This window comes from Podarcis cretensis (genome assembly GCF_951804945.1).
Source record: "Podarcis cretensis genome assembly, chromosome: Z".
NCBI lineage: Eukaryota > Metazoa > Chordata > Lepidosauria > Squamata > Lacertidae > Podarcis > Podarcis cretensis.
Window position 1 is genome coordinate 28,745,799 of NC_137184.1, and position 27,091 is coordinate 28,772,889.

Sequence of the window (27,091 nt, forward strand, 5' to 3'; positions counted from 1 at the left end):
AAAATACTATTTACATTCTGTGCACCTGCTGTTACTTATTTTTCCACTCTCTGTATTTTGCTCTTTCCTGTGTTTTCCTTGTGCCTGGCATCTTCATTGTTCAACTCTCACCATCTGCTGAAGATACAACTCTTTTTATTGGCCTTTGACAGTCAAGGTATTTTGTTCTGTGCGGCCACACCTCTTTTTGCTAAATGTATACTGTTGTCACATGAACAGTTTTACTCATTTACCTTTTTTCAATAACTCTACCTATTTTCAATTTTATAGCACCTAGTGTCTCTCTACTGGACTCCAAGGTCAGCTGACCACTTTCAGGCTATGACATCAGCTGGCAGGTGATGATGATGATGATGATGATGATGATGATGATGATGATGATTAGGGCCATGTCAGAGGCCTAGGAAGTGTTCTTGCCTAATGCAGTTATATCTCAACATGAATTGTGGCAATTGTATATTCTACTTCCCCAGTGTTTACTAAAATATCACTTTATGAAATCCATTTCCTACTTTTCCTGTGTGGTAGGGATAACTATGCTAGAGACCTGCCTTAATTGTGCTCTCTTTGTAGGTACAGGCAAACCTGTCCATTTCAAATTATATCCAGTTCTCATTTTTCCAGTCTTTCTTTTTTTTCCCCAGGGGAAAACGTAAGCACAGCCCCCCACTAGCAGAAATTATCCCATTGAGTTTCCTGCATTTGTGGAAATCACAGGGGTCAGCACACCTGCAGTGCAATGGATGAGCCTCAACCTGGGAAAACCTCCTTCATGATAAAGGTGTCTCCTGTGCCAGGTAAGTATTCAGTTTTCATTTTGTGATTTTTTTTAAGTCCTCAAGAAAATTCATCTGCAGTTTAGTATGAATTTCTCCTAATATACACATTTATAATGCGTTTTTTCCCCCTAATATACCCATTATTGCAAGGAGTTTCCCTTAATATGATACATTTTATTTTCATCAATGTATGCACTTACATGTACACTTTACCCTAGCAAACTGCATTGGAAAAAATCAGAGAAGTGCGAATTTCATAAGGACGTCTTTGCTCACATATTGTTTTCAGAAGTGCAGATTAGGTGGGCTCATATTTAAGTGTAATCTGAACCAAATTTCTTCCTTATCTCTAGTCTTTAATGGTTTGTAGAAAGGCTAGGGCCACCTGCTGAATGCTGTTGTTGTCTTTTAATTCAAAGCAGCTCAGCTGTATTCTTCTCTGAAAGAAAGGAAAAAAATATTGAGGTAGCCTGCATGTATTTTTCCTGTACGTGCAAAACTCTTAGCAGAATTTCAAGCATAGCTGTATAAAAAGAACATGCAGTCTTCAGAATTCACTTTGAGTAGGCTTTTGGGGGAACACTACAGCATGGCCCAGATTTATCCAAACTGTGACTTCCAAATAGTTTCACTGAAGTTACATTTGAGGCACAGCCCATTATTCAGGTAATTCAAAAGGCAGGGCCTGTACCTCCACGAGGAACATACACGCTGGCTCCATCAAAGAGCATGAATATTGTATTATTCTTCACACATGGACACACACACACACACACGCACGCACACACACACAGCAGCAGCAGCAGCAGCGCAGGGACTTCAGCAGTGAGTCAGAATGAATCAGGCTTTCCTGGCAGTGAATGGTAGCTGTCGCTGATTATAAATGGGAAAGGACCTACTCGAACAGAAAGCCATTTTGCAAAACGCGGAGCACTAAATAGTGTGTGCTGTTCTAATTGCACACATCATATTCATCATCAACAGCTGCATACAGAATTGCTAATACTGAAATAGGTCCCCTTTTGCTTCCTTGACATTTGACTTTATCGGGAGTTTGAAAAAGCAATCTTCAGAGGCACCTCTTGCAGCAAAGGTGGGTTTTTCCACCTGCTTCTCCTCGAGCCAGCTCTTGGTGAAAGTTTGCTACCAAGGCTCCCATCTGCTCCAGACAATATGACTAAGGATCAATAATGATGAGAAGGAATCCAACAACTTTTAGTGTGCATCAGTTTTCCTTTCCCTGAGTTAAATCCTGATACTCCTAGTTAGGGTCACAGTCTGGATCAGGCTGCTTGCACCTGCTATTTACTTTTTAGAAATTTACTTTTTAGATATTTAACTTTTAGTGCAGCTTTCCGCAGCTCACCCTCAGATCATTTGACAAAGGATGAGCATAAAATGCTATAAATAAATACCCTGTTGCCTTGCGGAAGTTGTTGGACTACAGCTCCCATAATGCCTGATCATTATCCACCCTGGCTGCAGCTGATGCAATTTGGCATCATGTTGAGGACATTAGGTTGATAGAAGAAAGGCTCGTCTGTAGATTCTGGGGAGGGAGTTGAACCAGGGCTGGCCCAGGATATTCTCCTCCCTGAAGCAGAGGGCAAGATGTTGATTGGATTGGCACAGAAATCTTGATATAAGACTGGCAATGGGGCAAGTCCTCCATTGCACTAGGATAGTGTACACAACGGGCCATGTGCCAACACACAGCTCTGATCTGAAGAGGAGAATTAATAGGAAGCTCAGGAGGAATGGTTGGAAGGCTGCCACTACAGCCACAAAGCATCTGCTGCCTGAGGCAGATGCCACACTCTGTCTAATGGTAGAGCCGACCCAGAGTCGAACATTGAAGAATGACAACTCCATTGAGTTGTATCTAACAAAATTTAAGGAGGCATGTCTCCAAACAGGGAGAAAATTGGAATATGATGCATCAGGAACAAATGACAGAAAACAGGAGGTATCCCTCACAAGTAGGTTGTAGCCTCGTTTCCAAATTCCAAAAAGAAAAAGTTTTATTGCTAACATTATATCAAGGATGTTTTGGCTTAATGCAAAGGGTGAGATCATAATCTATTTCACCAAGTGACATTTTCCACTCCAAAATGTCATATTATTTGGATTTAATCAGAGGCCACTTGATCCTGTGCTTATTGAACAATACATTTTGGAGGAATATATATGCCTTCAGTCATTTCTCCAGTTGTGTTCCAGTGTCAAGGTTAAAAACAGCTTTGTCAAGGCTGTGCTTGATTGGAAAGGCCTGGAAAGCGTTCTTGGAGAGTGTCGTTATACTTAATGAAAATTTCTAATTAATTGTTTCCAGTCCTCTATACACGCACACACATGCGCGCGCGCACGCACGCACACACACACACATGCAGTTTCAGCAAATATATTTATTTGAAAATGAAAAGTGTAGTTGGGATAATTAGAACCCACATTCAGATCTCAACTGAGCAATGAACTTGTTGCTCCTGTAACTTTAAAGGTAAAGGTAAAGGTACCCCTGCCCGTACGGGCCAGTCTTGACAGACTCTGGGGTTGTGCGCCCATCTCACTCAAGAGGCCGGGGGCCAGCGCTGTCCGGAGACACTTCCGGGTCACATGGCCAGCGTGACATCGCTGCTCTGGCGAGCCAGCGCAGCACACGGAACGCCGTTTACCTTCCCGCTGGTAAGCGGTCCCTATTTATCTACTTGCACCCGGAGGTGCTTTCGAACTGCTAGGTTGGCAGGCGCTGGGACCGAGCAGCGGGAGCGCACCCCGCCGCGGGGATTCGAACCACGACCTTTCGATCGGCAAGCCCTAGGCGCTGAGGCTTTTACCCACAGCGCCACTGTGGCTAAAAAGTGGGTTGGGATGGCACAGCCCCTCCACAAGTTAAAAGAAAGGTGAGGCAGTAGCAGAGCAAGGTGGGTGTGGTGGGTGCGGGCTGCCCCATGTGCCTTCCCTGAGGGGGGTGATATCACTGCAAGCTCTGCCCCCCTGGGACACTCCCCGCCACCGGCGCACCCCACTGGGACTTGTGCCAATGGGACACTTCCTGCCACTGATGCACCCCCCTGGGACACAAGCCGATGTTGACGCACCCCCGCGGGCGGCTAGCCCCACCCCTGTGAGCCACACCAGGTGTTGGAGCAGGGGTTTTTTTGGGGGGGATATATATGGAGTGGTGTATAATTGGAGACCACAAGGTTTTAATGAAACAAAGTGAAAATTTTCTAAAGGGAAAGAAAATAGTTCTTAGGGAAATTATTTTTGCATAGGAAAATTACAGAAAACCAACATATCCCACCAATGGAGTGGGGGGGGCACCAGTCAAATAAACATAGAGCTAAATGCAATCTGCTCTCCCTCTCCAGCACAGTCTGTAATGCTAATGACAAAGGTCCAATTAGCCATATCATGCACCCTCCAGCATGTGTTTCCTTTGTTTCTTGAGACCATGTGTTGATCTGACTTTCAAAGCAAGCCCCAGATAGATAAAGCATCAGCCTCTGTGACCCCTGTGCTTCCCAACCCACAAAACCTCAATGAAGAACTGGGGCTTCTCCTCCAACAAGCATCTGTGCCTGCATGTCCTGTTTGCTGTCCTGTTCCAGTCCTGAAGAGGCACACACGAGGCAGGAAGAGCTCTGAGTGACCAACTTGCTCAGATAATGCCTGGCACCAGACTGCAGCCTTTTACAACACATGCCCCTTTCCCCCACCTCCAATCCTGGTCTGCTTCCCAATCTGGGCCTACTTCCCCCCAATGACACCTGCCTCTCCTTCCTGCCTGTTGCCTCAACCTAATATCAGTGCAGAAATCTTGTGGGGTACAAGATGCTCGTTCGTAAGCAGCTTTTCCACAGGAGCATCCAGCAAAATGAAAACACCACCACCCCATGCTTGGTAAGAAATGGGAGAAGGATATGTAATGTCTCACCCCAGCCATATGTTTTTAACCCTAATTAAACATAAGCCACACTCTCCAAATTAATTTGGGACTGGATTTGAGGCAGGTTAAGTGGTCCCCAGATTGGATAAAGGCAGGTTGGCCTGACTGGGGGTCCCTGGGTTGGAGCCATGGGGTGGATTGAGGAGGGTTGTGCTGAGCCCTAGTCTCTTCCAGGCTTACCTGCAGGTTGAACCCAGGGCCTTCCACATAAGAAGTAGCTGGTCTACCACTGAGCTATGGCCTGGATCTTGCTTCCTTATTTCTCTTGACGTAAAAGTGGATTCTACTTCTTCTTTCGTAATAAAAACTGAAAATTCAGGGAAGGAGCTTGGAGAATCCTGGGAGAGAATCCTGAGAGTCCTCCCATGCCACAATGGTGCCTGTGTGTATGTGTTGTTTGTAGTTCTTGGCACCCAATTGCACTCTGAATCTGAATAACAGCAAAAGGACTTCTCCCCAAAGTGCCAAAGAAGTCCTAATCCAATAACACAGTCTGTTAAACAGATTAAATTGTGTTTTTCCTTTCATTGCCCTAAAAGCATGCAGTGCCCAGAATACATCAGCATTTATTTATTATTATTATTATTATTATTATTCTGTAGTACAACCACAGGCCTTTTATGAAATTTAATTTGGGATTAAGTGGTTGAATGAAACAAAGCCCTGTTCTGCTGTGAAGTCCTGCTAGCCACTTGTCTGTGGCTCTTGTCCTTCTATATTTCTCCTTTGTAACCTTTTTATAGCAGGAATGGGGAAATGTGGCCTGCCAAAGGTTGGGCTTCAACTCCCATCAGCCTCAGGCAGCATGGCCAATGATAAGAGGTTCTGTAATATTGCCACAGTGGACAGTGAGAAGAATAACAGTTTTTGGCAGATGGAGAAATGCAGCGGGACATAAACAGTGCTGCATACAATTAATAGAGAAAGCTGAATGGGAAATAATGCCTTCTTCCATCCTTAGGCCTCCCTCAGTGCCTGTCTGGACAAGACATGTCCACAAATGAAACTCTTTCAGGGTGTGTTGATGTGGAAGAAAGGAATTAATCCCATCCATGCTTTGTTAATATTTGCAGCTGTTGCCCATCTGCCTCATGAGCAAGTTTTTAAACATTTTAGAAATCTTGAATGGAAGTCATTGTCCCCCACTTTGCAGCCTTTCCTGTTAGCATCACCTTATGGGCAGTGGGGATAATAGCTTCTCCTGGGATAACTTGGTTTCTTAGATTTCCTTTCTTCTTCTTCTTCTTTAGTCTTCAAGGCAATTCCAAAGGACAGTTGGATATCATCTCCTAACGAGCTGAATTATTAAAGGATCTGCTAGTCTATGTGGAATGACTCACCAAGACAGGCTGGACAGAGGAGATAATGTAACAAAGGCTAATGACATCCAAGCAGGGCTTTGAATGAAAGTGAAAGAATCATACCAAAAATATTGCAGCTCTCACAGACTTCAGCATGGAGTTATTAAAACGAGTCCTCCAGTACAGTCAGAACGAAAGTTCTTAGCTCTTTGAACACATCAGATGTTGTAGTGTGGCTTAAAGAGAAGGCAGGCATCTTGGGCAAGGAGGCTAACAGAGTTCCATAACTGGTGGACATACACCAAATTGGACTGCCACCATGCGCTCCACAGAAGGCTGCCCTTAAAAAAAGGTTCATCTAGTGCAGAATTGCCATAATGTGCCTTTGAACTGTTTTCCTTTATATCTTTTCTTTTATATCATGAAGCAATTGAGCAATCAAAATGATCAAGAGGCTAGAGCATAAGAACATAAGACTTTCCTGCATAAGACTAGCCCTGTGGCCACTGCTATTTATCTAGAAAAAGAGGTGTGGGACTCCCTTGTTCTCTTGGAATGGCAATGGCATCCACCTGAGAGGTACCGGAACTGAGTTCCAGCAAGTTCCAGTGGTCTTTCTAGCTCAACATCCTGTTCTCATAATGGCCAACCAGATGCCTCTGGGAAGCCCAAATACACAGTGTCAGTGCTCTCCCCTCCTGCAGTTTCTAGCATCTGGTATACAGAAGCATTACTGCCTCTGACAGTGGAAGCTTTCTTACCCCATCAGGAAAGTTTACAACTTATGGGACTTATTTTTGATTGGGGGGGGGGAGTTGAGGATGGTGACGATGATGATTTTATACCCCGCCCATCTGGCTGGGTTTCCCCAGCCACTCTGGGCAGCTCCTAACAGAATATCAAAAACATGATAAAATATCAAACATTAAAAACTTCCCTATACAGAGCTGCCTTCAGAGGTCTTCTAAAAGTCAGATAGTTGCTTATTTCTTTCACATCTGAAGGGAGGGCGTTCCACAGGGCGGGCGCCACTACCAAGAAGGCCCTCTGCCTGGTTCCCTGTAACTTCACTTCTCACAGTGAGGGAACTGCCAGAAGGCCCTCAGAGCTGGACCTTAGTGTCCAGGCTGAATGATGGGGGTGGAGACGCTTCTTCAGGTAGACTGGGCTAAGGCCATTTAGGGTTTTATAGGTCAGCATCAACACTTTGAACTATGCTCGGAAACATACCAGGAGCCAAGGTAGGTCTTTCAGGACCGGTGTTATGTGGTCTCGGCAGCCACTCCCAGTCACCAGTCTAGCTGCCGCATTCTGGATTAATTGTAGTTTCTGAGTCACCTTCAAAGGTAGCCCCACATAGAGCACATTGCAGTAGTCCAAGTGGGAGATAACTAGAGCATGTACCACTCTGGTGAGACAGTCTGCGGGCAGGGGGAGCTGGTAGACAGCTGTCCTGGACACAGAATTGACCTGCGCCTCCATGGACAGCTGTGAATCCAAAATGACTCCCAGGCTGCACATCTGCTCCTTCAGGGGGCACAGTTACCCCATTCAGGACCAGGGAGTCCCCCACCCCCACCCACCCCCAGTCCCCCCAAAACAATACTTCTGTCTTGTCAGGATTCTACCTCAATTTGTTAGCCACCATCCATCCTCCAACTGCCTCCAGGCACCCACACAGGACCTTCACCAGTTCTGATTTAAAAAAGAGGTAGAGCTGGATATCATCCACATTCAGGTTTGTTTGAAGTTGTTCAGCTACCCCCTACTCAATCACCCAAGAATGGAAGATTTGAGACTGGGCGATAGTTGGCCATATTGGCCAGATCCAAAGATGGTTTTTTAAGAAGTGGTTTAATAACCACCTCTTTCAGCAGATCTGGGAAGGCTCCCTCACAGAGGGAAGCATTCACCACCCCGCAGAGCCCATTGCCCATCCCTTCCCAGATCACTTTTATGAGCCAGGATGGCAAGGATCAAGGAGACATGTGGTTGGTTTCACTCATCCAAGTAGCCTGTCTACATCCTCGGAGATAGGAGATTAGAAATGATCCCATGCAACTTGACTAGACAGGACTTGTCCCACCCATCCCACCCCTGCTCCCATGGTGCAGTCTACCTCATTCCAAATCTGAGCAACTTTATCTGCAAAAATCTTTGCAAAATCATTGCAGGAGAACTTGGGGCCTGATGGTGGAGGTGATTCCATTAGATTGTGAACCACCTGAAAGAGTCTCCTGCTACTTTTTTCTGCAGATGCAATAGAGGCGATGAAGAAAGTCCTCTTCACCGTCACTATCGCCACTTGGTAGGCTTGATGGGTCAAGGAGAAGTCCAGTTGTACCAGGAAGTAATCCAACCATGGCACTTCTTTTGTTTCACTTTTACTTAGTGTCAGATCACCAACGTCCATAGAGGTCTAAGGCATGCCTGTGACTATGAGTTGGGCCAAACTTATTCAGGGACAGCCCCATGGAGGCCATGCTTTCCACGAAATCCTTGCTTTGGAACCCTGACCACTTGTAGCTGGTATGTTAGCTTTTTGCCTCTTTACCTCTTCCTTGTCCTTATTTCTAGTTACAGGTAGGTAGCCGAGCTGGTCAGGGACGCAGGTGGCGCTGTGGGTTAAAGCCTCAGCGCCTAGGGCTTGCCGATCGAAAGGTCGGCGGTTCGAATCCCTGCGGCGGGGTGCGCTCCCGCTGCTCGGTCCCAGCGCCTGCCAACCTAGCAGTTCGAAAGCACCTCCGGGTGCAAGTAGATAAATAGGGACCGCTTACCAGCGGGAAGGTAAACGGCGTTTCCGTGTGCGGCTCTGGCTCTGGCTCTGGCTCTGGCCAGAGCAGCGATGTCACGCTGGCCACATGACCCGGAAGTGTCTCCGGACAGCGCTGGCCCCTGGCCTCTTAAGTGAGATGGGCGCACAACCCCAGAGTCTGTCAAGACTGGCCCGTACGGGCAGGGGTACCTTTACCTTTACCTTTAAGGCTATCAATGGCTAAATTCCCCCACCACTTCCTCCAGGATACAAAGATGTCCCTAGGGTCAACAATGACATTGCCTCCTCCCTGAGTCATATCCAAAACCCTAAGGTGGACCAGGATGACTGCTGCTGTTTAATTTTTGTTTGCTTCTTTCTTTTAGGGCTACACACTGATTAAAGGAATGTCTCAATGAATCATCTCCCTTTTAATTAATACTGGTTTGCTGATTAAATTAAAGCAGATGAATTAATTAAATTATTCAGAGGTCAAGTAGGAAAAGGACAAAAGATTCCCCCAAGAGCTAAGTGGACAAATATCCAGGTCTGTGGTTAGAGTGAGAAATTATACACATAAAAGCCTGTTGACAAAGCAAAGCACAAGGGAAAGTAGTAACAAAAGAATTTTTCAGACATTCTGAAACTAAGTTGATATTTTTCTAGGTTTGATTGGGTACTTTCTGGCATTATTTCTTGTGTGCTTTCTGGCATTGTTTTATAACTTCAAGAGTGAGGAATATTGTCCAGGGGCCACATTCCCTTCTGGGCAACCTTCCAGGGGCCACATGCCAGTGGTGGGCAGGGCCACAGGCAAAAGTGGGTGGAGCAATGAATTCACAAAACTTGGCTCATTCTGCAAAAACATAGCAATTAATGTGAGAGAACTCTGCCTGAGACTCTGGGGAAGAACTGCTACCCATTGGAGTAGGCAACACTTCACTGAATGGCCAAGCAGTATATTCCTGGTCCAGAGTATATTCCCATGTTCCTTTACATGCATAGAAAACTAGTGTATTACCAGCAAATCGATTTGTATATGCTTTGCTTTGTTTTTAACATGGAAGCACTCGAAACTATGATCCTCCAGCTACAGTTTGATGCAGAAGTGTTCAGTGTGGCTGGCCGAGGTAGCACATTCTGAGGAGAGGCAAAAGGACAGGGGCAATATATGCAACCTGGCCTACCCTGCATTCATCACTGAAAAAAGAGTCAACTGCTTTGGGTCAAGTTGGCTATGATACATGGAATTTGGGGAGCAGGGACCGGCTTATCCTCTTCGTCAAGCAGCAAAATGGTTTAGACAGCCCTGCAAGAACTGTGTCATTTGATTCTCCAGGGATCACCAGGGAGTTTGACCCAGAATTGCATTTGTATTTTCTGCCTTTTAAAGCCTGCCTTTCTTTCATTGTGGAAACCAAGCCAATGTGCAGGTGGTTCTCAGGCAGGTGGTTCCAGGCACTGACCAGATTCAGTACTGCTTAGCTTCAGCCTTAGACTATATCCTGGCACCAGATACAATGATGTGGGCAAGCTCTTTCACACAACTGTAACAAAAGACCAAGCTGCAGCATTTAAGATGGTGTTCTTCATTCCTAGATCTGTTTCAGATCAGGTGACTGGACCTGAGCTTCCCAGATAATTTAGTGAAGGACTGTAGCTCAGTGGCAGAGCATTGCATGCAGAAGGTCCCAGGTTAAGTCTCTGGCATCTCCAGGTAGGGCGAGGAGATAACTTTTCCTGAAAGCCTGGACAGCCACCGCCAGTCAGTGTAGATGATGCACAGCATAATAATACAAAAAAGCACAGATAAAATCAAAGCAAAACTGTACAGATGCTGTACAGTACAAAAAGCATAGATAGATCACTGAAGATATTGGTATTGTTGCAAACCATCCCAGTCTCTGAGCAGTGTGAGATTCCAAGGGTTCCAAGCGCTTACTCAGTGTTCAGTTTCCTCAGAATGAGGGACAGCAGAGACCGCAGTGTCTTTCAGATATGTGGTTTATTTACACATATATACAAGCTGAACCTTCAACGGACGGGCTCACAGCATTAACATCCTAAGAGTGTCTTGTTTCTCCTATTGCCACAACCTTGGATTCTGACAGAGATCCAGCATGGTTCTGTCTCTCAGCTGCCCAGCCTGATTCTTGCTTCTACTACACACACACCAACTCAACTCTGGGCTTTGCCTTTCTAATTACCAGCAAGTGGAGGGAGTTGAGGGCCACCCATGTGAGGCACTTCATTTGTTACTTTAATGACCCATACGTGGGCCATTACCTCACTAGGAAGCAAGCTATTCCAGGAATTAAATTCATGCTTGATCCAGGAAATAGAAGGGGGCTCAGGCACACAGGCTACCCCCCACCCACCCAAAAAAGCCACCTCACAACAGTATTATAGGGAGAGAGAAACCGTGGTGCCTCTCATTTTACAAATCAGATCCCATCCTTGAACTGCAGCAAGAATTGTCAAGCAGAACTCCCCATTCCACATTTGTTAAGTGAGTTAGGCAAATTTATTTCCCTTGGAGGTGTCTCTGTCGGAAGACTACATTACCAAATCATGATATGCTGTTCTAAATGTCAAGAAAGGATTTGAGAGTCTCCTGTACAAAAAAACAAAAACAAAAAAAACCCCACCTTTCTTATAGTATTTATTCAGCTGAGAAGGCTGTCTCAATGAAATATACTCAGGGCTGCCAAGCCGGTTATAAATTCCCTGGACTGTTGAGCTTAATCCTTTTTAATATGGCTTCCTCCAGTGTGCCGAATTGTGTGTGTCCAATTTGTAAACAAGTTAATTTATATAGAAAAGCATTTCCACAGCATGAAGCTGCCTTTACAAAGTATGGAGTATTCACAGCTCTGTGGCCGCTACTTTCCTTCTGATAATGAGCCATTCCAAAGCCTTGTGGGCTACTTTTTATTACAATGAATAGTGCCTAGCGGGGAGAAAAAAAAGTAAAAGTAACATGATCAGGAGAAGTACATTTCACTCTGGTACAGTTATGTGGGTTTTCCCCATACAGGGCAAATAGCCTGCTATGGAGGGAAAGGCTGTAAGCATGGATATGTGAGCATGATGGACATGCACTCGATACCTCCAATGCATGGGCCCATCTTTGCCTGCCAGGGAGCCCACTTTGGCCCACAAGTCCATTTTCCACCAACCGCATCCACCTGTCCATCAGCAAACACCACTCAATAATGCCATCTGCAGAGGCAGATTTAGGGCAGTGCAACTGGTTTCCCCACACAGGGCGCAGGGGCCAAGTCTCCTTCCCAAAGCCTAGTAAGCTTCAGAAAGGAGATGTGAGGGCTCTAACAAGGTCCTGGAGTCCTCATTCTTCCTTCCCAAACCCTAGTAGCATTTGCCCAGCTTTGGGAAGGAGGAAGGAAGACTCTTAGGACCCTACCAGAGCTTCATGCCTCCCTTCCCAAAGCGCGGTGCCTCCCTTATCCGCCTTTGGGAAGGTGGTGTGAGGGCTGGGTGTCAAATTTTGGCCTCACACAGGATGCCATATTACCAAGGTCTGCCCCTGCTAACTGATGGGTAGTGGGTGGGAATCAATTCCGCATTGGCTGTGCAGGCCACATGGACTGTCATGAGAAAACAATACAGTAGCAGGCTTTAACAGATACACACACTTGTCAGCTGGTGAGAGGCTAAATCCTGCTCAGTTTGGCTGCATGAGCAGGTTCCCTGCATGCAGTAGGATTTGACATGCATACTCTGATTCAGTTCAGCAGGATTCAATGAATCGGGAAATGGTTTGCATTGAAACTGCTGCTAAAATGCATATCCCCTTTGCTATAGCAGCGCCTTGCTGCCTGTGAGGTGTTTTGAGGACTTCAAAGCAGCAAATCACCCGATGCCATTAGATTTGGTCCTTGAGGCTGATCCGGGTAAGGATCTGGCCCTTGGAGCGAACAAGGTTGTCTACCCCTGACATACACCAATGTGATGAAGAGATGGTCAGGTCTGTGCAGGCATCAGGCAATGCAGATCGGGTTGGATTCAGGCAGCAATTCTCAGTTTAAGAATAGCAGTATTGCAAGATTTTCATTATTTTCACTTGTGAAATGTTGGAGGGTATGAAAGGAATTGTGCCTATCTGCAGCAAGTCTGATTCCTACAGCGAGGCAGCCTCAAATTCTGTGTATCAAAGGTAAGAGAATACTACGTGCTGGATTTATCTTGCAAAACAGGTATATTTGACTATTTCAGCTCTAACTCTGCTTGGACATGGTGCTGTGGAGGAGTCTGAGGTGCCAATCACAGGCTGTCTTGCATAACAGCTGCACTCCAACAACACTAACCCCCCCCCCCCCACACACACACACAATCATTGCTTCTGAGATTTTACTAGGCTTCCCATTGCAGACATGAGGACTAGAATTTGGGGCCGGGCCAGGGAGTAAATGAAAGCTGATATTCTCCCCAGCTTGCTGAATGCATATCCAGTTCTTATGTTCTGTTCTTGCAGATCTGAGTTTGCAGCGGCTTACACATGCATACTAATTAAAACATATCTGCATCCAAAGCAGAATCTGTTTATATTTATCAGGCACACAAACCCACCTACCATCTGTATTAGTATTATTATTAATACTGGGAATTTAGCCTTGAGTGTCATGTTAACATAGTGGACAGTGAAACACAGAAAAATTGCCTCTGACTATTTGCAGCTGTACTTCTGTGTCTTCAAGATAGCAGTGCTGTTTGAACCCTGTGCTTTGTACCAAACCTGTTTTAAAAAAGAAATACTGGCATTCACTTGTCCAAACCCCAATTTCCACTCAGTCACCTTTTTCATATTTCCATTTGATTTCAGAGAGTTAGCATTAAGTGCTTGCATCTGAGGAAAACAATCATCTTCTTTCATAACCTAAAACAATTTTGTTCGTTTTAAAAAAACAAACGGGCAAAATAAAAGTGAAATTGTTGGTATCCGTCTGTCTTCCTACATTCCTACATTCCGCTTCACTGCGTGTCCTTGAGTTCTAGTGTTAAGAGAGTGAGAGAAAAACTTTTCCACTTTCTCAAGGCCATGCATAATTTTATAAACTTCTGTCATGTTGCCTCTCAGACACCTTTTCTGTAAACTAAAAATTCCCAAACATTATGGGATGCTGTTTTGTAAAACAGTATGATCAGCTTCTACATGCTGAATGATGATGTCATCTCAGACAGCAAAATGTCTCTGGTTGGCCCAGGCTGCAGAACACGCTCTCCTCTTAGTAAGCCTCCCCTCCCCAACCCTCCTGTTTATAGAGAGGGGCAATGGTGTGTAATGGTTAAAGTGACCTTGCCGTGAAGCTCACTGGGTGACCTTTGGGCTAGTCACCTTTTCTCGGCCTAACCTACCTCACAGGGTTGTTAAGAGGATAAAATGGAGAGGAGGAGCACTATGTATGCCACCTTGAGCTCCTAGGAGGAGAAGCTGGATATTAAGTGCAATAATAAATTCATTAAAATATATGAATGTGCACCAACCGCAAAATTCTGTTTAGACCCCAATATGGCCCCTTGGGGGGGTGGCTCTTTTTCATCCTGGAGTTCATTGGAAGCTGACCATTGAGAATGGGTCTGAATCTGAATCCCAGTTCAGAAAAACAGAACTTCATATCTCACCTATTCACTATTGTGCAGAAATACAAGAAAGGACTCTAACTTCACCTTTCCTCCCCACCCCCTTTTAAAGCAACACATTTGTAGACAATTGAGTTGAATTATATTTTGGGGAAAGCCCTAGGATTGCTGACATTGTGAAGGGTGGTGCATAAAGCTGGTTAATTAGGAGAATAATAAATTTGCCGCTTCAAACTGCAGGTGGAGAAAACTATTTTAGACTCCTGGCAAGCACATAGGAAGCTGCCTTAAGACAGACCATTTGTCTGGTATTGTTTACACTGGCTGACAGCAGCTCTTCAGCATCTCAGGCAGAGAGAAAAGTCTTTTTCCATCGCACACTGCTTGCTCATTTTTTAATTGGAGATGGCATGGAGTGAACCAGGGACCTTCTGCAAGCAAGGCTTGTGCCCTGCCACTGACCTATGGCTTTTCCTCTAAGCCCCACCCTCCCCCCACACCTTATGAAAGTATGAAGACCTGCGTAATGTGTAAGATGATTTTATACAAATTTATATACACATGCATATTAATACATATGTAATGTGCATGTATACAAGTACATAGATATACATAGATATATTACATGCATGCACACGTTGCCTTCTTATGTAAACATTAACACCCTTAATTCATACTGTAGGTTATTCCAAATTACACCAACCAGAAGCCATTTGAAATCATAACTGAATGGAGCCAGGATGTAAAACACATGATCAATTTAAGCATCTAGGAAATAAAGCCAGTAAACCAAACGATGTTTTTTGGTTTTTTTCTTGGTTCCAAATGGTGCAAAGACCTCGTCTTACAGGTGGGGCAGGGGAGGGGATCCCTCACTTTCTTTTTATGTGGATCAGGGCCAGTACCATGGGCCACACACCCTAGCAGCAGGGCCCACTGAGAAGACCCTCCTGGTGAGGGGGGAGTCACTTGTCCAAGGGGCATCCACTGAAGGTAATGCATTCTAACCATGGACACATCAGGAGAATTTCTGGCAACTCTGTTATGCAAAAAATGAGGAAGGAAGATGTTGTGTGTGGGTGAATTATGGCATTCTACAACTTTCTTTTGAGCTATACATATTTCAGTAACCTCCAGTTTCACTGAAGCTAGACTTCAGCAGAGTTGAGAGACGCCACAGAACCTGTTTTCACAGTGCCAGCCCAAGAAAAGCGGAGCAAACTGCAAATGTGCAACCTCCACCAACCCCCACCCCAAGATAGGGCTAATACTCTTGAAGCACTGATTCCTGCCTTCCTCTAATCCCCCTTCCTGGCAGGTCACTTAAGCCTCCTGCTGCATTACTGGGCCAGCCCTACATTTCCAAAGTCCCCATTTGGAACACAGAAAACATGGAAAAGAAGAGGGTGTTATGAGGATATGCAGAAGTACCTTTCTTTCAGATGCATTTGGGATTATGATTCAAGTGTTGTTCATCAGAAGATTTGGCCTCTGGGCTGGTTTGACCTCTACTGCCTTTCTGGGTTTTAACTCCTCTTAACTGGGAGACAGTAGAGCTGTTTGGGAAAGGACTGCAGCTTAGTAGTAGAGCACCTGCTTTGCATGCAGAAGGTCCCATCTTCAGTCCCCAGCATCTCCAGATAGGACTGGGAGAGAACCCTGCCTGAAATCCTGGAGAGCCCCTGCCAGTCAACATAGACATTGTGAAGCTAGATGGACCCATGATCAAACTCAGTAGAAGACAGGTTTCTATGTTCCTACAGACATAGTTGAAGAAATGAACGCCTTTTCATTGTTGTTGCATCAGCTTCACGTCATGCCTGTCTGCTTCCCTGAAGCATTCAGCTGTGCGGGGCTGGAGACAGGATGCTGGCCAGAAAAAGCATCCACAGCAGGCCTCTTTTCATGCTCTTAAGAACAGAACAAAAAAACTTTGCGAAATCCATAAGCAAAGGGGGGTGAAGATGCATTCAGTTGCCTTGCAAATGCTTCCATCCACCCCAAGCAACTATCCAGGACTGACCTGCAATGACATGCCATCCAATGTTCCAGAGTGCTATCATTAGTCACCAGTGGTAGCCTTTAAGTCTAGGAAAAAATGTCTGTGTGCCCACACTTCTTTATTCAGCTCATCACACTCGGAGTCGCCATACACGAAAGGCATGTGCAGCAAGCGCAGAGGCCCAGCACTGCAGACAACGCAGCAGATAACCGTGACTGCCGCTCATATTTGAGGGCTTTCTTGACCTCCTCGTTTGACTGAGAGATGTAATCAAGGGTATGCAGGACATTGTACTCGATGTTGTTGATGGTCTCCTGCTGCTCTGCAACCAGGATCTCCAGGTGCAGGAAGAGAGCGTGCAGCTCGCCAATCTGCGCTTCCAAGTCCAGCAGCTGCTGGTGGCGCACCTGCGCCAAGGCCAGATGCTGCTTGGCTCTGAGCACTTCCAAGTCTTGGCCAACGATGCGCGGCACCACAGGACTCTCCACCATCCGCTTGATGTCCTCTTCCTGGAGATCCAAGCCAGCCAGTTCCGTTTGCCTCCTGATCTGCTCCTTCAGCTTCTCCACATATTGTGTCTCCTTGGCGTAGTGGTGGGCAATGATGTCACGGTAGCGGCCAACAAGTGCCGAGAGCTGGATGTGGCGTATGCGGCTAATGGCCAGCCACTGCTTGCTGTCCCTGGTGAGAGCCTCTTGGATGCTGTTGAGCCTCGGCTGCAGGGTTTTGGCCTCCTGGGTGAAAGAGTCTTTGATTGCGCTCAGCTCTTTTTTCTCCCTGCAAATGCTTTCCTCGGTAGTGCAGCAAAGCACCTGCTGCTGCTTCTTGTCGATGTTCTCAGATAACTCTTCCAGCTTATTCAGTGCCAAGGAGAGACTGGTTATCTCCTGGAAAACCTTGTTCATGGGATTGCCCTCTTCCTCTTGGAAAATAGGGTTGTCGAAGGAGAGAGTGTCATCTAGATCCAGAGAGTCCCCGTCTTCGTTCACTCTGTTCCTGAGCTCCTCTAACCTGTCCTTCATTTTCAGCTCTTCTCGAAGCCGGAAACATCTGTGGAAGAGGAGGTGAGTGAGGCACACCCATCAGCATTTACGGAGATTTTGAGGGGGCTTGGGGACTTTTGTGTCAGTCAAAGCTGTTTTAAAGAGAGAGAGATAGAGAGAGTAAAAGAAAACTTCCCTCCCTAAAGCGATTGCAAATATTGACTGAGGCAATAAGCTTCTAAACCAGAGTTTACTCTACATCACATGGCTAATGTAAACCGGCTAGACTAGATTCCATGCCAGGGGTGGGTGGCACATAGCCCAATGATACAGCGTCAGCTGTAGAAATGAACATTGCTGAGTGCAGTCATGGGGAAATGTGAAAGGGGGCAGGCAGGCAGGGGGAATGTTTCAAGCCAGACTCAGCTGACTTTGAAGGTGACCCTGCAACAGCTTTCAAACTACTGAGTCAAACCCAGATGCAAAGTGGACCAGAATTCAAATGAGTGCCATTAAAGAATGGAGGTTGTGCATGCATTCCATGGTTCTGCATTCTGCAGTCACAGAATCCTTCCTTCCTTCCTTCCTTCCTTCCTTCCTTCCTTCCTTCCTTCCTTCTTTCCTTCTTTCCTTCTTTCCTTCTTTCCTTCCTCTCTTCCCTGTTTCTCCTTCTGGCTACTAATCCTACTGGCTATGTTCTGCCTCCACTGTCAGGGGCAGTATGCCTCTGAATACCAGTTCCTGGAAACCCCAGAAGGGGAGAGTGCTGTTGTGCTCAGGTCATTGCTTGTGGGCGTCCCAGAGGCATCTGGTTGGCCACTGTGAGAACAGGATGCTGGACAAGGTGGGCTACTGGCCCAAGCCAGCAAGCTCTTATGTTCTTACAACTTTCTGTTCCTAAATAATTTTGAAGGATTTTTTTGTCTTGCATAATAACAGCATAATTTGAGCAGTAACAAAAATTTAACATTAGACAAAAAATAATCTTACGGGGTTGAGGGTGGGAGAATCAGTGATGGGGCTGACAAATCCTAAGCCTGAAGGGGCTTTTATAGCCCCCTTCACACACACTTCTATCCCTGCTTTTTCCCTTCCAATCCCCCCCCCCATCTAGTGTCCAGGCATCTCCCTGTTTATGTGGGGTTTGCATTCCAAGGCACCGTGTATTTACATGAAATTGTGTATATTTGAAATACCATTGAAAAAGCCTGCAAACACCCCATTCTGTTCCCGTCCCTTTTTGTGATGTTTTTGGGTGCAGTTGTAAGTAAAGGTAAAGGTACCCCTGCCCATACGGGCCAGTCTTGACAGACTCTGGGGTTGTGCGCCCATCTCACTTAAGAGGCCAGGGGCCAGCGCTGTCCGGAGACACTTCCGGGTCACGTGGCCAGCGTGACATCGCTGCTCTGGCGAGCCAGAGTCGCACACGGAAACGCCGTTTACCTTCCCGCTGGTAAGCGGTCCCTATTTATCTACTTGCACCCGGAGGTGCTTTCGAACTGCTAGGTTGGCAGGCGCTGGGACCGAGCAGCGGGAGCGCACCCCGCCGCAGGGATTCGAACCGCCGACCTGTACACACACCTAAAACAGTCACTTCCTGTACTTTCTCCCCCAATTTTGGGGGACATGCTGGGGGAATGGGAAGGCTTTGGAGCTTGGAAGGGGGTTGGGCTACATGATACTCAGGGTCCCAACTCTACCATCTTAGGGGGTCTATGCCCCCCTTCCCTTCATAACATCCCTTTTTGCTGTTGGCACCATCAGATCACAGACAGGGAAATGGCAAGTGCAGCCCAGATTTTTGCACTCACAGGGCGTAGGTCAACTAGGGGAACAGGACACTGCCCCACCAACCCCAGTCTGCCCTCAGCCGGCTCTCACCAGCCTGGAACTGCCTGTCAACCTCCTCTGTGTAGAACTTGTAGAACTCAGCAGGGATGAGAATGAGCAGGAAAGATAGAATGAGTTGACTCCACCTGTCACCGGCTCTGGCTCAATCTACTCTTGACCTCCCCGCCTTCCACCCTACCAGTTCCAGTGGGCATCAGTCAGCTCTGCTCTCTGCATTCAGAGGAAGGTCCAGTCTATCCTATTGACCCTCAGATGCCCTTCCAATGACAGTAGGATTGTGTCCAACAGAATACCCTCTTTTAACACACAATCAGGAGGGGAAGGAGGAGATGCTGCACCTCCTTTTCCTCCCCTCCCAAAAAGAGTACACATGAAATGAGCAGCAACGAGCAACTGGAAACATGCAGGATCAGAGATTCCCAACTGGTAAGTGGGAGGCTCTGATCCTGCACAGTGCTGCTTCAGGGGTGGGGAGGCCTGGGAGGAAAAAGGAGAGTTTGGAAGGTGAAGGTATCCACCTATACCTACATCTATCTTCTTCTCTATGGGTGTATATTGTATATAATTATGGAGAATCAGAGTTTTTAGGGGGCTAACCAGGCTGGGATAGCAGGGATAGCAGGCTTGTTGGCTTTTGAATGTCTGATGTAGATTTTTTCAATTTCATTGTTCTGTATGGGACAATGGCAATAAAGATTATCGTATCGTATGTGGCCACCAGGTAGATCCCTCCTTTTCTGGTTTCTCCTTCTTCATGCTTGACACCACACCTCCTGACTATCCCCAGATCGTTCTGAGCTACCCCAGCCCCACTCAACTGCAACCCATATTCCTCCAAATGAACCCAATATGGTCCAGGATTTGGACCTCATTTGAATCCAGTGCACAACCCAAATACATAAACCATTTCTGTTCTCCAAGCTTTGCAACTGATCTTTCAAGATCTCAGGAATACTCAATGAATGTACGGCAGGTAAAAAAAGAACAGCCTCTGGTAATAATGTGTGTAATCATACACATAAAAATATCCAATAATTGTTTCCATTCTTAGTAGAACTGGATCAAAAATTATTTGCTTCTTGTTGAGTTCAAGCAGCGAGACAGAAATTTTAAAAGACCTGTAAAGAAAAGCTTGGAATTGAGATTTTCACAAGATTTGATTCCTCACTATAAAATGAGCTTCATGTGGTAGATCTGATCCTGACAGACATGGACTCAAGTGCCACCTCTGCTTGGTGGTGTTGGGCAAGTCAGCTTAGGGAACAGCTGGAGTTCAGTAGTCAAGCACCTGCTTTGCATGCAAAAGGTTCCAGATCAATACCTGATCTTGAAAGACTTGGTCTGAAAGCTTGGAGAGCCACTGCTATTCAGTGTAGATGAGGGATGGGGAACATGTGGCACCCCATGTGTTGTTGGAGTACTACTCGCATCATCCCTTATCACTGGCCATGCTGAGAGAGGCTGATGGGAATTGTAGTCCAACATTCATCTGAAAGGCCACAGGTTGCCATCCCTGCTTGTAGGCAATACCAGGTTAGACAGGCCAATGGTCTGACTCAGTTTAAAGCAGCTTCCTGTGTCTGAGTTTCCTACTGCAGCTTGATGCCAAGGCTACTTTCAGAGATGTACCAGGGAGTAAGAACTAAGAAATTCCCCCAAACACTTGAGCCAGCTATTGTTGCTCCAAATCCCAGCCCACACAAGAAGAACTTTATAGCTCCTACATGGGGAGGGCTGTAGGTCAGTGGTAGAGCAGTGCTTTGAATGCAGAAGGTCGTGAATAAATAAAATAAAAACAGCCCTCACAAAAATTCATCAGCCATGTGCAAGAAGATACATTAAAGCACATAAAGCCCTGAGTCCAGTCAGAGAGCCAACTTACCTTTTCCATCTGAAATCATTCCATGTGGCAGGAGTTAAGTTATTCTTTTGAATATTTTGCATTTACCTATCTAAAAGTACACAATGGTCCCTCCCAAGTAACAATCAACACTCATGCATTTCCAGAGTACACACAAAAGCCCCAGAACAGAACGTTGGCGGATTTCCTGGTGCTTACTTTAACCAAGGAACTGCATTTTCTGTGGTCTACAGTTTATTTTCTTAAGCATTGTTGATGCTCAATTATCACAGCGCAAGATGTCATTTTCCTCTACAGGTTGTTGCTGTTAGGAAAGCATGTTGGGGTCATCACAAAGCACTATGGAGGTCAAAATTGAACTCAGTTGCATTGTATTCCAGATTTACCTCACTTCATCAGATAATCTGCTGAAACATACAGTTGCATTCAACTGAGAGCTGTGCAGAGTAGACCCATTGAAATCAACAGGCAAATTAGTTGCAGCCATTGATTTCAGTGGGTCAATGCGTCGTAGGACTTAGTTGGATAAAACCAAGTGTTATGAGGTGGGGGGGGGATATAAATTGTTTTTAAAATTCTGGGTAGGAAGCAGTAGAACTCCCGCTACTTTTGTAATCGGATTTTAGCAGCGGTAACAAAACTGTAATTTGAAATAAAAACCTATTGATGCTAAATTATTGATATGATTATTTAAATGGTTCTAATGATAGCTGGAATATTTTTTTTTAACAGTGAAAGATGATGAATTTATACAAAGGAAGAGTCTGAGTGCTTCAGATGAAACTGTAATGAGTACAGCCAAGATCCTTTTATAATGCTACCTCCTCCATTGAAATACTCTTCTCAGAGCTGCTAATGCATCTTGGAAAAACAGCTCCCAATAACCAGGTGATCACTCAGGAGTGACAGGGGATGAAATTACTATGTCATTTTTTTGGGGGGAGGATCAGGTGTGGGCAGAATTGTTTGCTTAAAACCAGCGCTTTTTTCTAAAAAAAATGTTTTGGGGTACTCTCATTTTCCTACTCATATTGAAATACTGCCCTCAATGAGGCCAAACTTAGATTCACAAAATGTTTAGGGGTATGCATACCCCTGTATTCCCCCAGAAAAAAGGCACTGCTTAAAACTATGGAAAAGATGAAGAGAGCAAATGGATGGTGAGATGAGAGTTGGCGATTTCGGGCAGAGTCAAACTGATCTTCCCGGTGAGAATGCATATAGCCACTCCACACCCCCACCCCTTCTACTCTAAACTGGGTATATTAGCAATACATATATGGTGCTATGTAAATTCCACATAGCCTTTGTACAGAAAGGCTGCAGGTCAGTGGCAGAAGGTCCTAAACTCCATCTCTAGGTAGAGCTGTGAAAGACCTTTGCCCAAAATCATGGACAGCCACTGCCCATCACTGAAGACAATAGTGACCTAGATGGTCCAGTGGGCTGACTTGGCATAAATCACCTTCCTACATCCTACTCTGCAAGTGCAGAATCAGACAACAAATGTGAATTCTACAAGCCCTTACAATAGCCAAGAGCCTTACTGTATATTGCAAGGATGCATGTTGGTACATCCACCAACTACTACTCAAAGATCTGGGGACAAAACTGCCCTTTCTGTGACTTATTAGCATCAATCTCATTTAAAATACGTATTTGGCATATGGGAATGTACACTTCCCTCGATAAAGATCTCTTTGTTACTCAAATGTAAGAGCTTCTGTGAGTGTTTTGAGTGGGAGCCAGGATACTTTCAAATAGAGGACCGTCTTCTGCAAAGTAGGATACATGGCTCTGTCCTCCAACACCTCACTGCCACCACCCAGCAGCTGCCACCTGATGCAGCTGCCTCACTCTGCCTAATGTTAGGGCCAGCTGCAATTTCTGTCCGCTACATAACTGTTAAAGGCAAATGAACCCTCCATTCACCAAAGAAGGCAGCAATCCTAACTTAGCTTACCTTAGTTTTATCTTTTCATGCCTTGCCTCTGATTCATGCATTCAAGCATTTGGGAGAAAACAAAGCTGGCAGTTCAAGTTCTACATCTGGAGTGAGAGCCAGGACAGCTGAGCTCACTCTTCTGAGGGATATTTTATACTTTGGTTTTGCTATGGCCATTTCCTTCTCACTAGCTTTCACTGCAACCTTTCATTGGACTTTTCTCTTGATCCTCATTTGTGCCCTGTAAGATCTGAAAGCAATTAAAATGGAATTGAGTCACCTGTGCCCAGGGAGGTACAGGTAAATCATTGACAGGTACCACAGAGCGGCTTTGCCAGCCACACATTGACATCACTGGGGAGCCCATTGATCCGGAACTGAAGGAATCATTCCCACCTCTTCTGGAACATGTTAAAAGGAAAGTGAACACCAAGGCACTCATTCATTGAACAGTAAAGTCCCTTCATTAACTCAGAGTTCATGCACGTGGACTGTATGTTCTAATTTTTATTGTTTCCAAAAGGCATATAAATTACTTTCAGCCCAGGTACCCAATGCATGGCCAGAATGTCTCTGGCAATAGAATTAGGTTATTATTTACCAGCCATGGTAGGTAACTATCAGAAGCAGTTTGCTAGATGTGGCAGAGGGTGGTAGCAGTAAACCTAGGATTCATTTCACTTAAAATAACCCATGATTAAGCCAAAGTAAAAGACTGGAATGCTGTTAAAATTAGTCTGGTCATTTCTCCCGAGGGGCTGTGCTTCTGTCTGAGCAACATACGAGTTGTGAATCAGGGCATTATCCTGTAGGAGGCAGACACCTTTGGTCAGCATACCACACCTCTCAATTTTTATAGCTTTCCGCAATTTCTGCAGCAGTGAAACATAGTATGTCCTGGTAATTGTGGTACCCTTTGCCAGGAAAGCCAACATCACTACTCCGCAATGGTCCCAAAAGTCCATGAACATGACCTTGCAGGCTGAAGTGCCTACTTTGGAGGTGGTGAGGCAGAGTGCTTCCATTGTTTGGACTGAGATTTAGTCTCTGAGTCATAATGATGGACCCATATTTCCTCCTGAGTAATTAGTCTATTAGCTAGTTGGTGAACGGTTATGCAGCAATCCTCTAAAATGGCGGCCTCCACTTGCTGAATGTTGTCTTCATCAATAGTGGACTGTGGTCACCCAGGAATGGGAGCTATTCTACCGAAGTCTGACCACACTTTAACTGATGATGCCAGTGCTTGAAAACGTCATACGATGGGGCATCCTCCCTATAAATCCCTTTCATCTCATCGAACGTCTCCCATGGTGTGCACCCTTTCAAGTACAGGAACTTAATGACCGCTCTGCATTCAACTGGTTCCATTATCAGACATTACTGCACGTTAGCACCCATAGCAGAGAAAGCGTTAGGAGTTCAGGGCTACAAATTACCACGTTACCCATGGAGAGATGTATCATTAAAAGGTAAAGGTACCCCTGCCCGTACGGGCCAGTCTTGACAGACTCTGGGGTTGTGCGCCCATCTCACTTAAGAGGCCAGGGGCCAGCGCTGTCCGGAGACACTTCCGGGTCACGTGGCCAGCGTGACATCGCTGCTCTGGCGAGCCAGAGCTGCACACGGAAACGCCGTTTACCTTCCCGCTGGTAAGCGGTCCCTATTTATCTACTTGCACCCGGAGGTGCTTTCGAACTGCTAGGTTGGCAGGCGCTGGGACCGAGCAGCGGGAGCGCACCCCGCCGCAGGGATTCGAACCGCCGACCTTTCGATCGGCAAGCCTTAGGCGCTGAGGCTTTAACCCACAGCGCCACCTGCGTCATTACACAAGAGCAATTTCATCCTCCTATGATAACCGGAAGTGGGTCAGGAGAAATCTTTAATGAACAACCCTCGTAATCACCTCAAGCTTTTGAAGGTGAGCATGCCCTTTTTTTTAGTGCACTCACTCTCACATTCTAGGTGTCTCCAATTGCTCATTTCTGTGGTAATATATTGCTCTAAGCTTACATTACAAAGGGGATAACAGACCTGTTCATGACTATTAACAAAGGAAGTTGGTATAGTCATTTTAACAGTCCTCTTCTTCTTCAAAGCTCAATCTCATGACTATAACAGTGTTTCTCAAACTTGGGTCGGCAGCTGTTGTTGGACTACAACTACCATCATCCCTATGTCGCAGGACCAATGGTCAGGGATGATGAGAGCTGTAGTCCAACAACAGCTGGAGATTCAATTGTGAGAAACTGTGCATAGAATCACAAGGTTTATGCACACGTACTGGATTAAATCACAGCCATCTCCAGGTAGATCTGGGAAAGTCTTCTAGATGAATCCCTGTAGTAAGAAGAATAATTTTATTATTTATAAATCTGGATGGGTTTCCCCAGGCACTCTGTAGAGGTGCCGCCACTCACTGTAAAAACAATACTGAATTAGATGGACCAAATGGCCTAACTTTGCATCCTATGATATTGCAAACAGTTAATCACTGCATATGCAACAGCATAAAAATAACTATTGTACTTACACAACTGCCATCTCAAATTATGCTCCTTTAAGAAACTCTGCCAAATCTTCCTGAGACTCCACTCTACTTCCTAATTCATGAATTCCTCATAAGGGCACGCAGAAGGATTTATAAATATTCAGAAAGCAATCATTTCTTTAGTGGTTAATTAAACAGAGCAGTTCATAGCTACCAAGACTATGTGTAATAATCTTTAAGACTCATTTACTGAATTTGCTGAAACCAAATGGTCATAATATCCATCTACCAATTTATTTACTTAATTAGACTTACAGCCTGCCTTTTTTCAAGGACTAGGGATGGGCAATGGTTCTAATGGCATTTTTTTCTGCCATGACCTGGTTTAATCTTGTTTGGTTCTCCCACATGCAGTTCCCAACTATGGCCAGACATTTTAAGAATACCAAGACTTCCAGACCATAACAACGGTAAGGGAAGGGCCATAGCTCAGTGGTAACACATCTGGCTTGCATGTAGAAGGTCTTAGGTCCAATCCTCGAAGCAGAGATTGGAAAAACTCCTGGGCAGCTGCTGCCAGTTAGTGTACACAGTTCTGAGCTAGATGATTCAATGGTATATGGCAGCTTCCTATGTTATGCCAAATTCAGATGACAAAAGAGAAATGGGTACCATCAACAGAGTGCTACATATCTACACAATTTTCCCCAGTGGTTTCATATATTGATTGATAGTTGGTTGAAGAACCATGGCTCAACAGTGGAGTGCATACTCAACTTACAGAAAGTTCCAAGTTCAATCCCCAGCATCTCTTGGTTTTTTTTAAAGGACCAGGGAGCAGGTGATTTGAAAAACCTCTGCCTGAGGGCATGGAGAGAAGTTGTCAATCAGAACAGACAATACTCAGCCAGGAAAGCTTTAAGGAAGCTTCCTATGTTCCTGTGTAATGGAGCGGGGCTGACCTTCTTAGAAACACTAGTAGCCCAAGATCATTTGTTACTTGAGCCCAAGCCAAAGTTATTATTATTTGCACTTATTAGGTGCTTTTCCTTTCCTTTCCTTTCCTTTCCTTTCCTTTTTCCTTTTTCCTTTCTTTCTTTGCATAATTTTTTATTAAAGCATTTTTGAGACAACAAAATTAAAGGGGTGGTGGTGGAAAAAAGAAAGAAAAGAAGAAAAGAGGGCTTCCAATTCTCCATCTGTCAGTTACATAAAAAGAATTATTCAAAACTTTTGCTCCACGACAACATCCTATTATTCCACTTTCCACAAATCAGTATTTTTTCCAATCTTCAAACCCAAATATCATATGTTCATCTTCCTTTTTACACAGAAAGTCCAATTAATAATATTGTTAAATGTCAGCAATAGCTGACATTCTCCAATTAATTGTACCAGTGTTGCCTCCAGCCATTTCAGCAATCATGTCTCCATATTAAATAATGGCAAATCTTCCCCTTTCTGCATATATAGACAACTCCACATTTGTGCACGTTTGGCATGTGCGTAACCACCAATGCACGTGTCATTTTTGGCCTTGTAAAGGGGTGGGGCAGAATGGGGTGGGCTTCCG

General features: G+C 45.3%; 1 protein-coding gene across 4 annotated transcripts; it reads right to left on the reverse strand.

Moving 5' to 3' along the window:
- Positions 1-373: 373 nt before the first annotated feature.
- LOC307208126 (syntaxin-3-like) lies at positions 374-23,247 on the reverse strand. 4 transcript variants are annotated; one of them, XR_013835002.1, is made up of 3 exons: positions 23,046-23,247; positions 15,817-17,437; positions 374-1,218 (listed from the first exon to the last, which is right to left on the reverse strand). XR_013835002.1 is itself a non-coding variant. In XM_079962495.1 (2 exons), exons 1-2 carry the CDS (start codon positions 23,084-23,086, stop codon positions 16,510-16,512), a joined length of 969 nt encoding a protein of 322 aa, XP_079818621.1. In that variant the 5' UTR covers positions 23,087-23,247; the 3' UTR covers positions 14,911-16,509. The 4 variants fall into 4 exon arrangements, 2 of the variants coding, with proteins under 2 accessions (XP_079818621.1, XP_079818622.1); XR_013835003.1 differs by lacking the exon at positions 374-1,218 and adding an exon at positions 10,825-12,907; XM_079962495.1 differs by lacking the exon at positions 374-1,218 and having other exon boundaries at positions 14,911-17,437.
- Between the last annotated feature and the right edge of the window lie 3,844 nt (positions 23,248-27,091).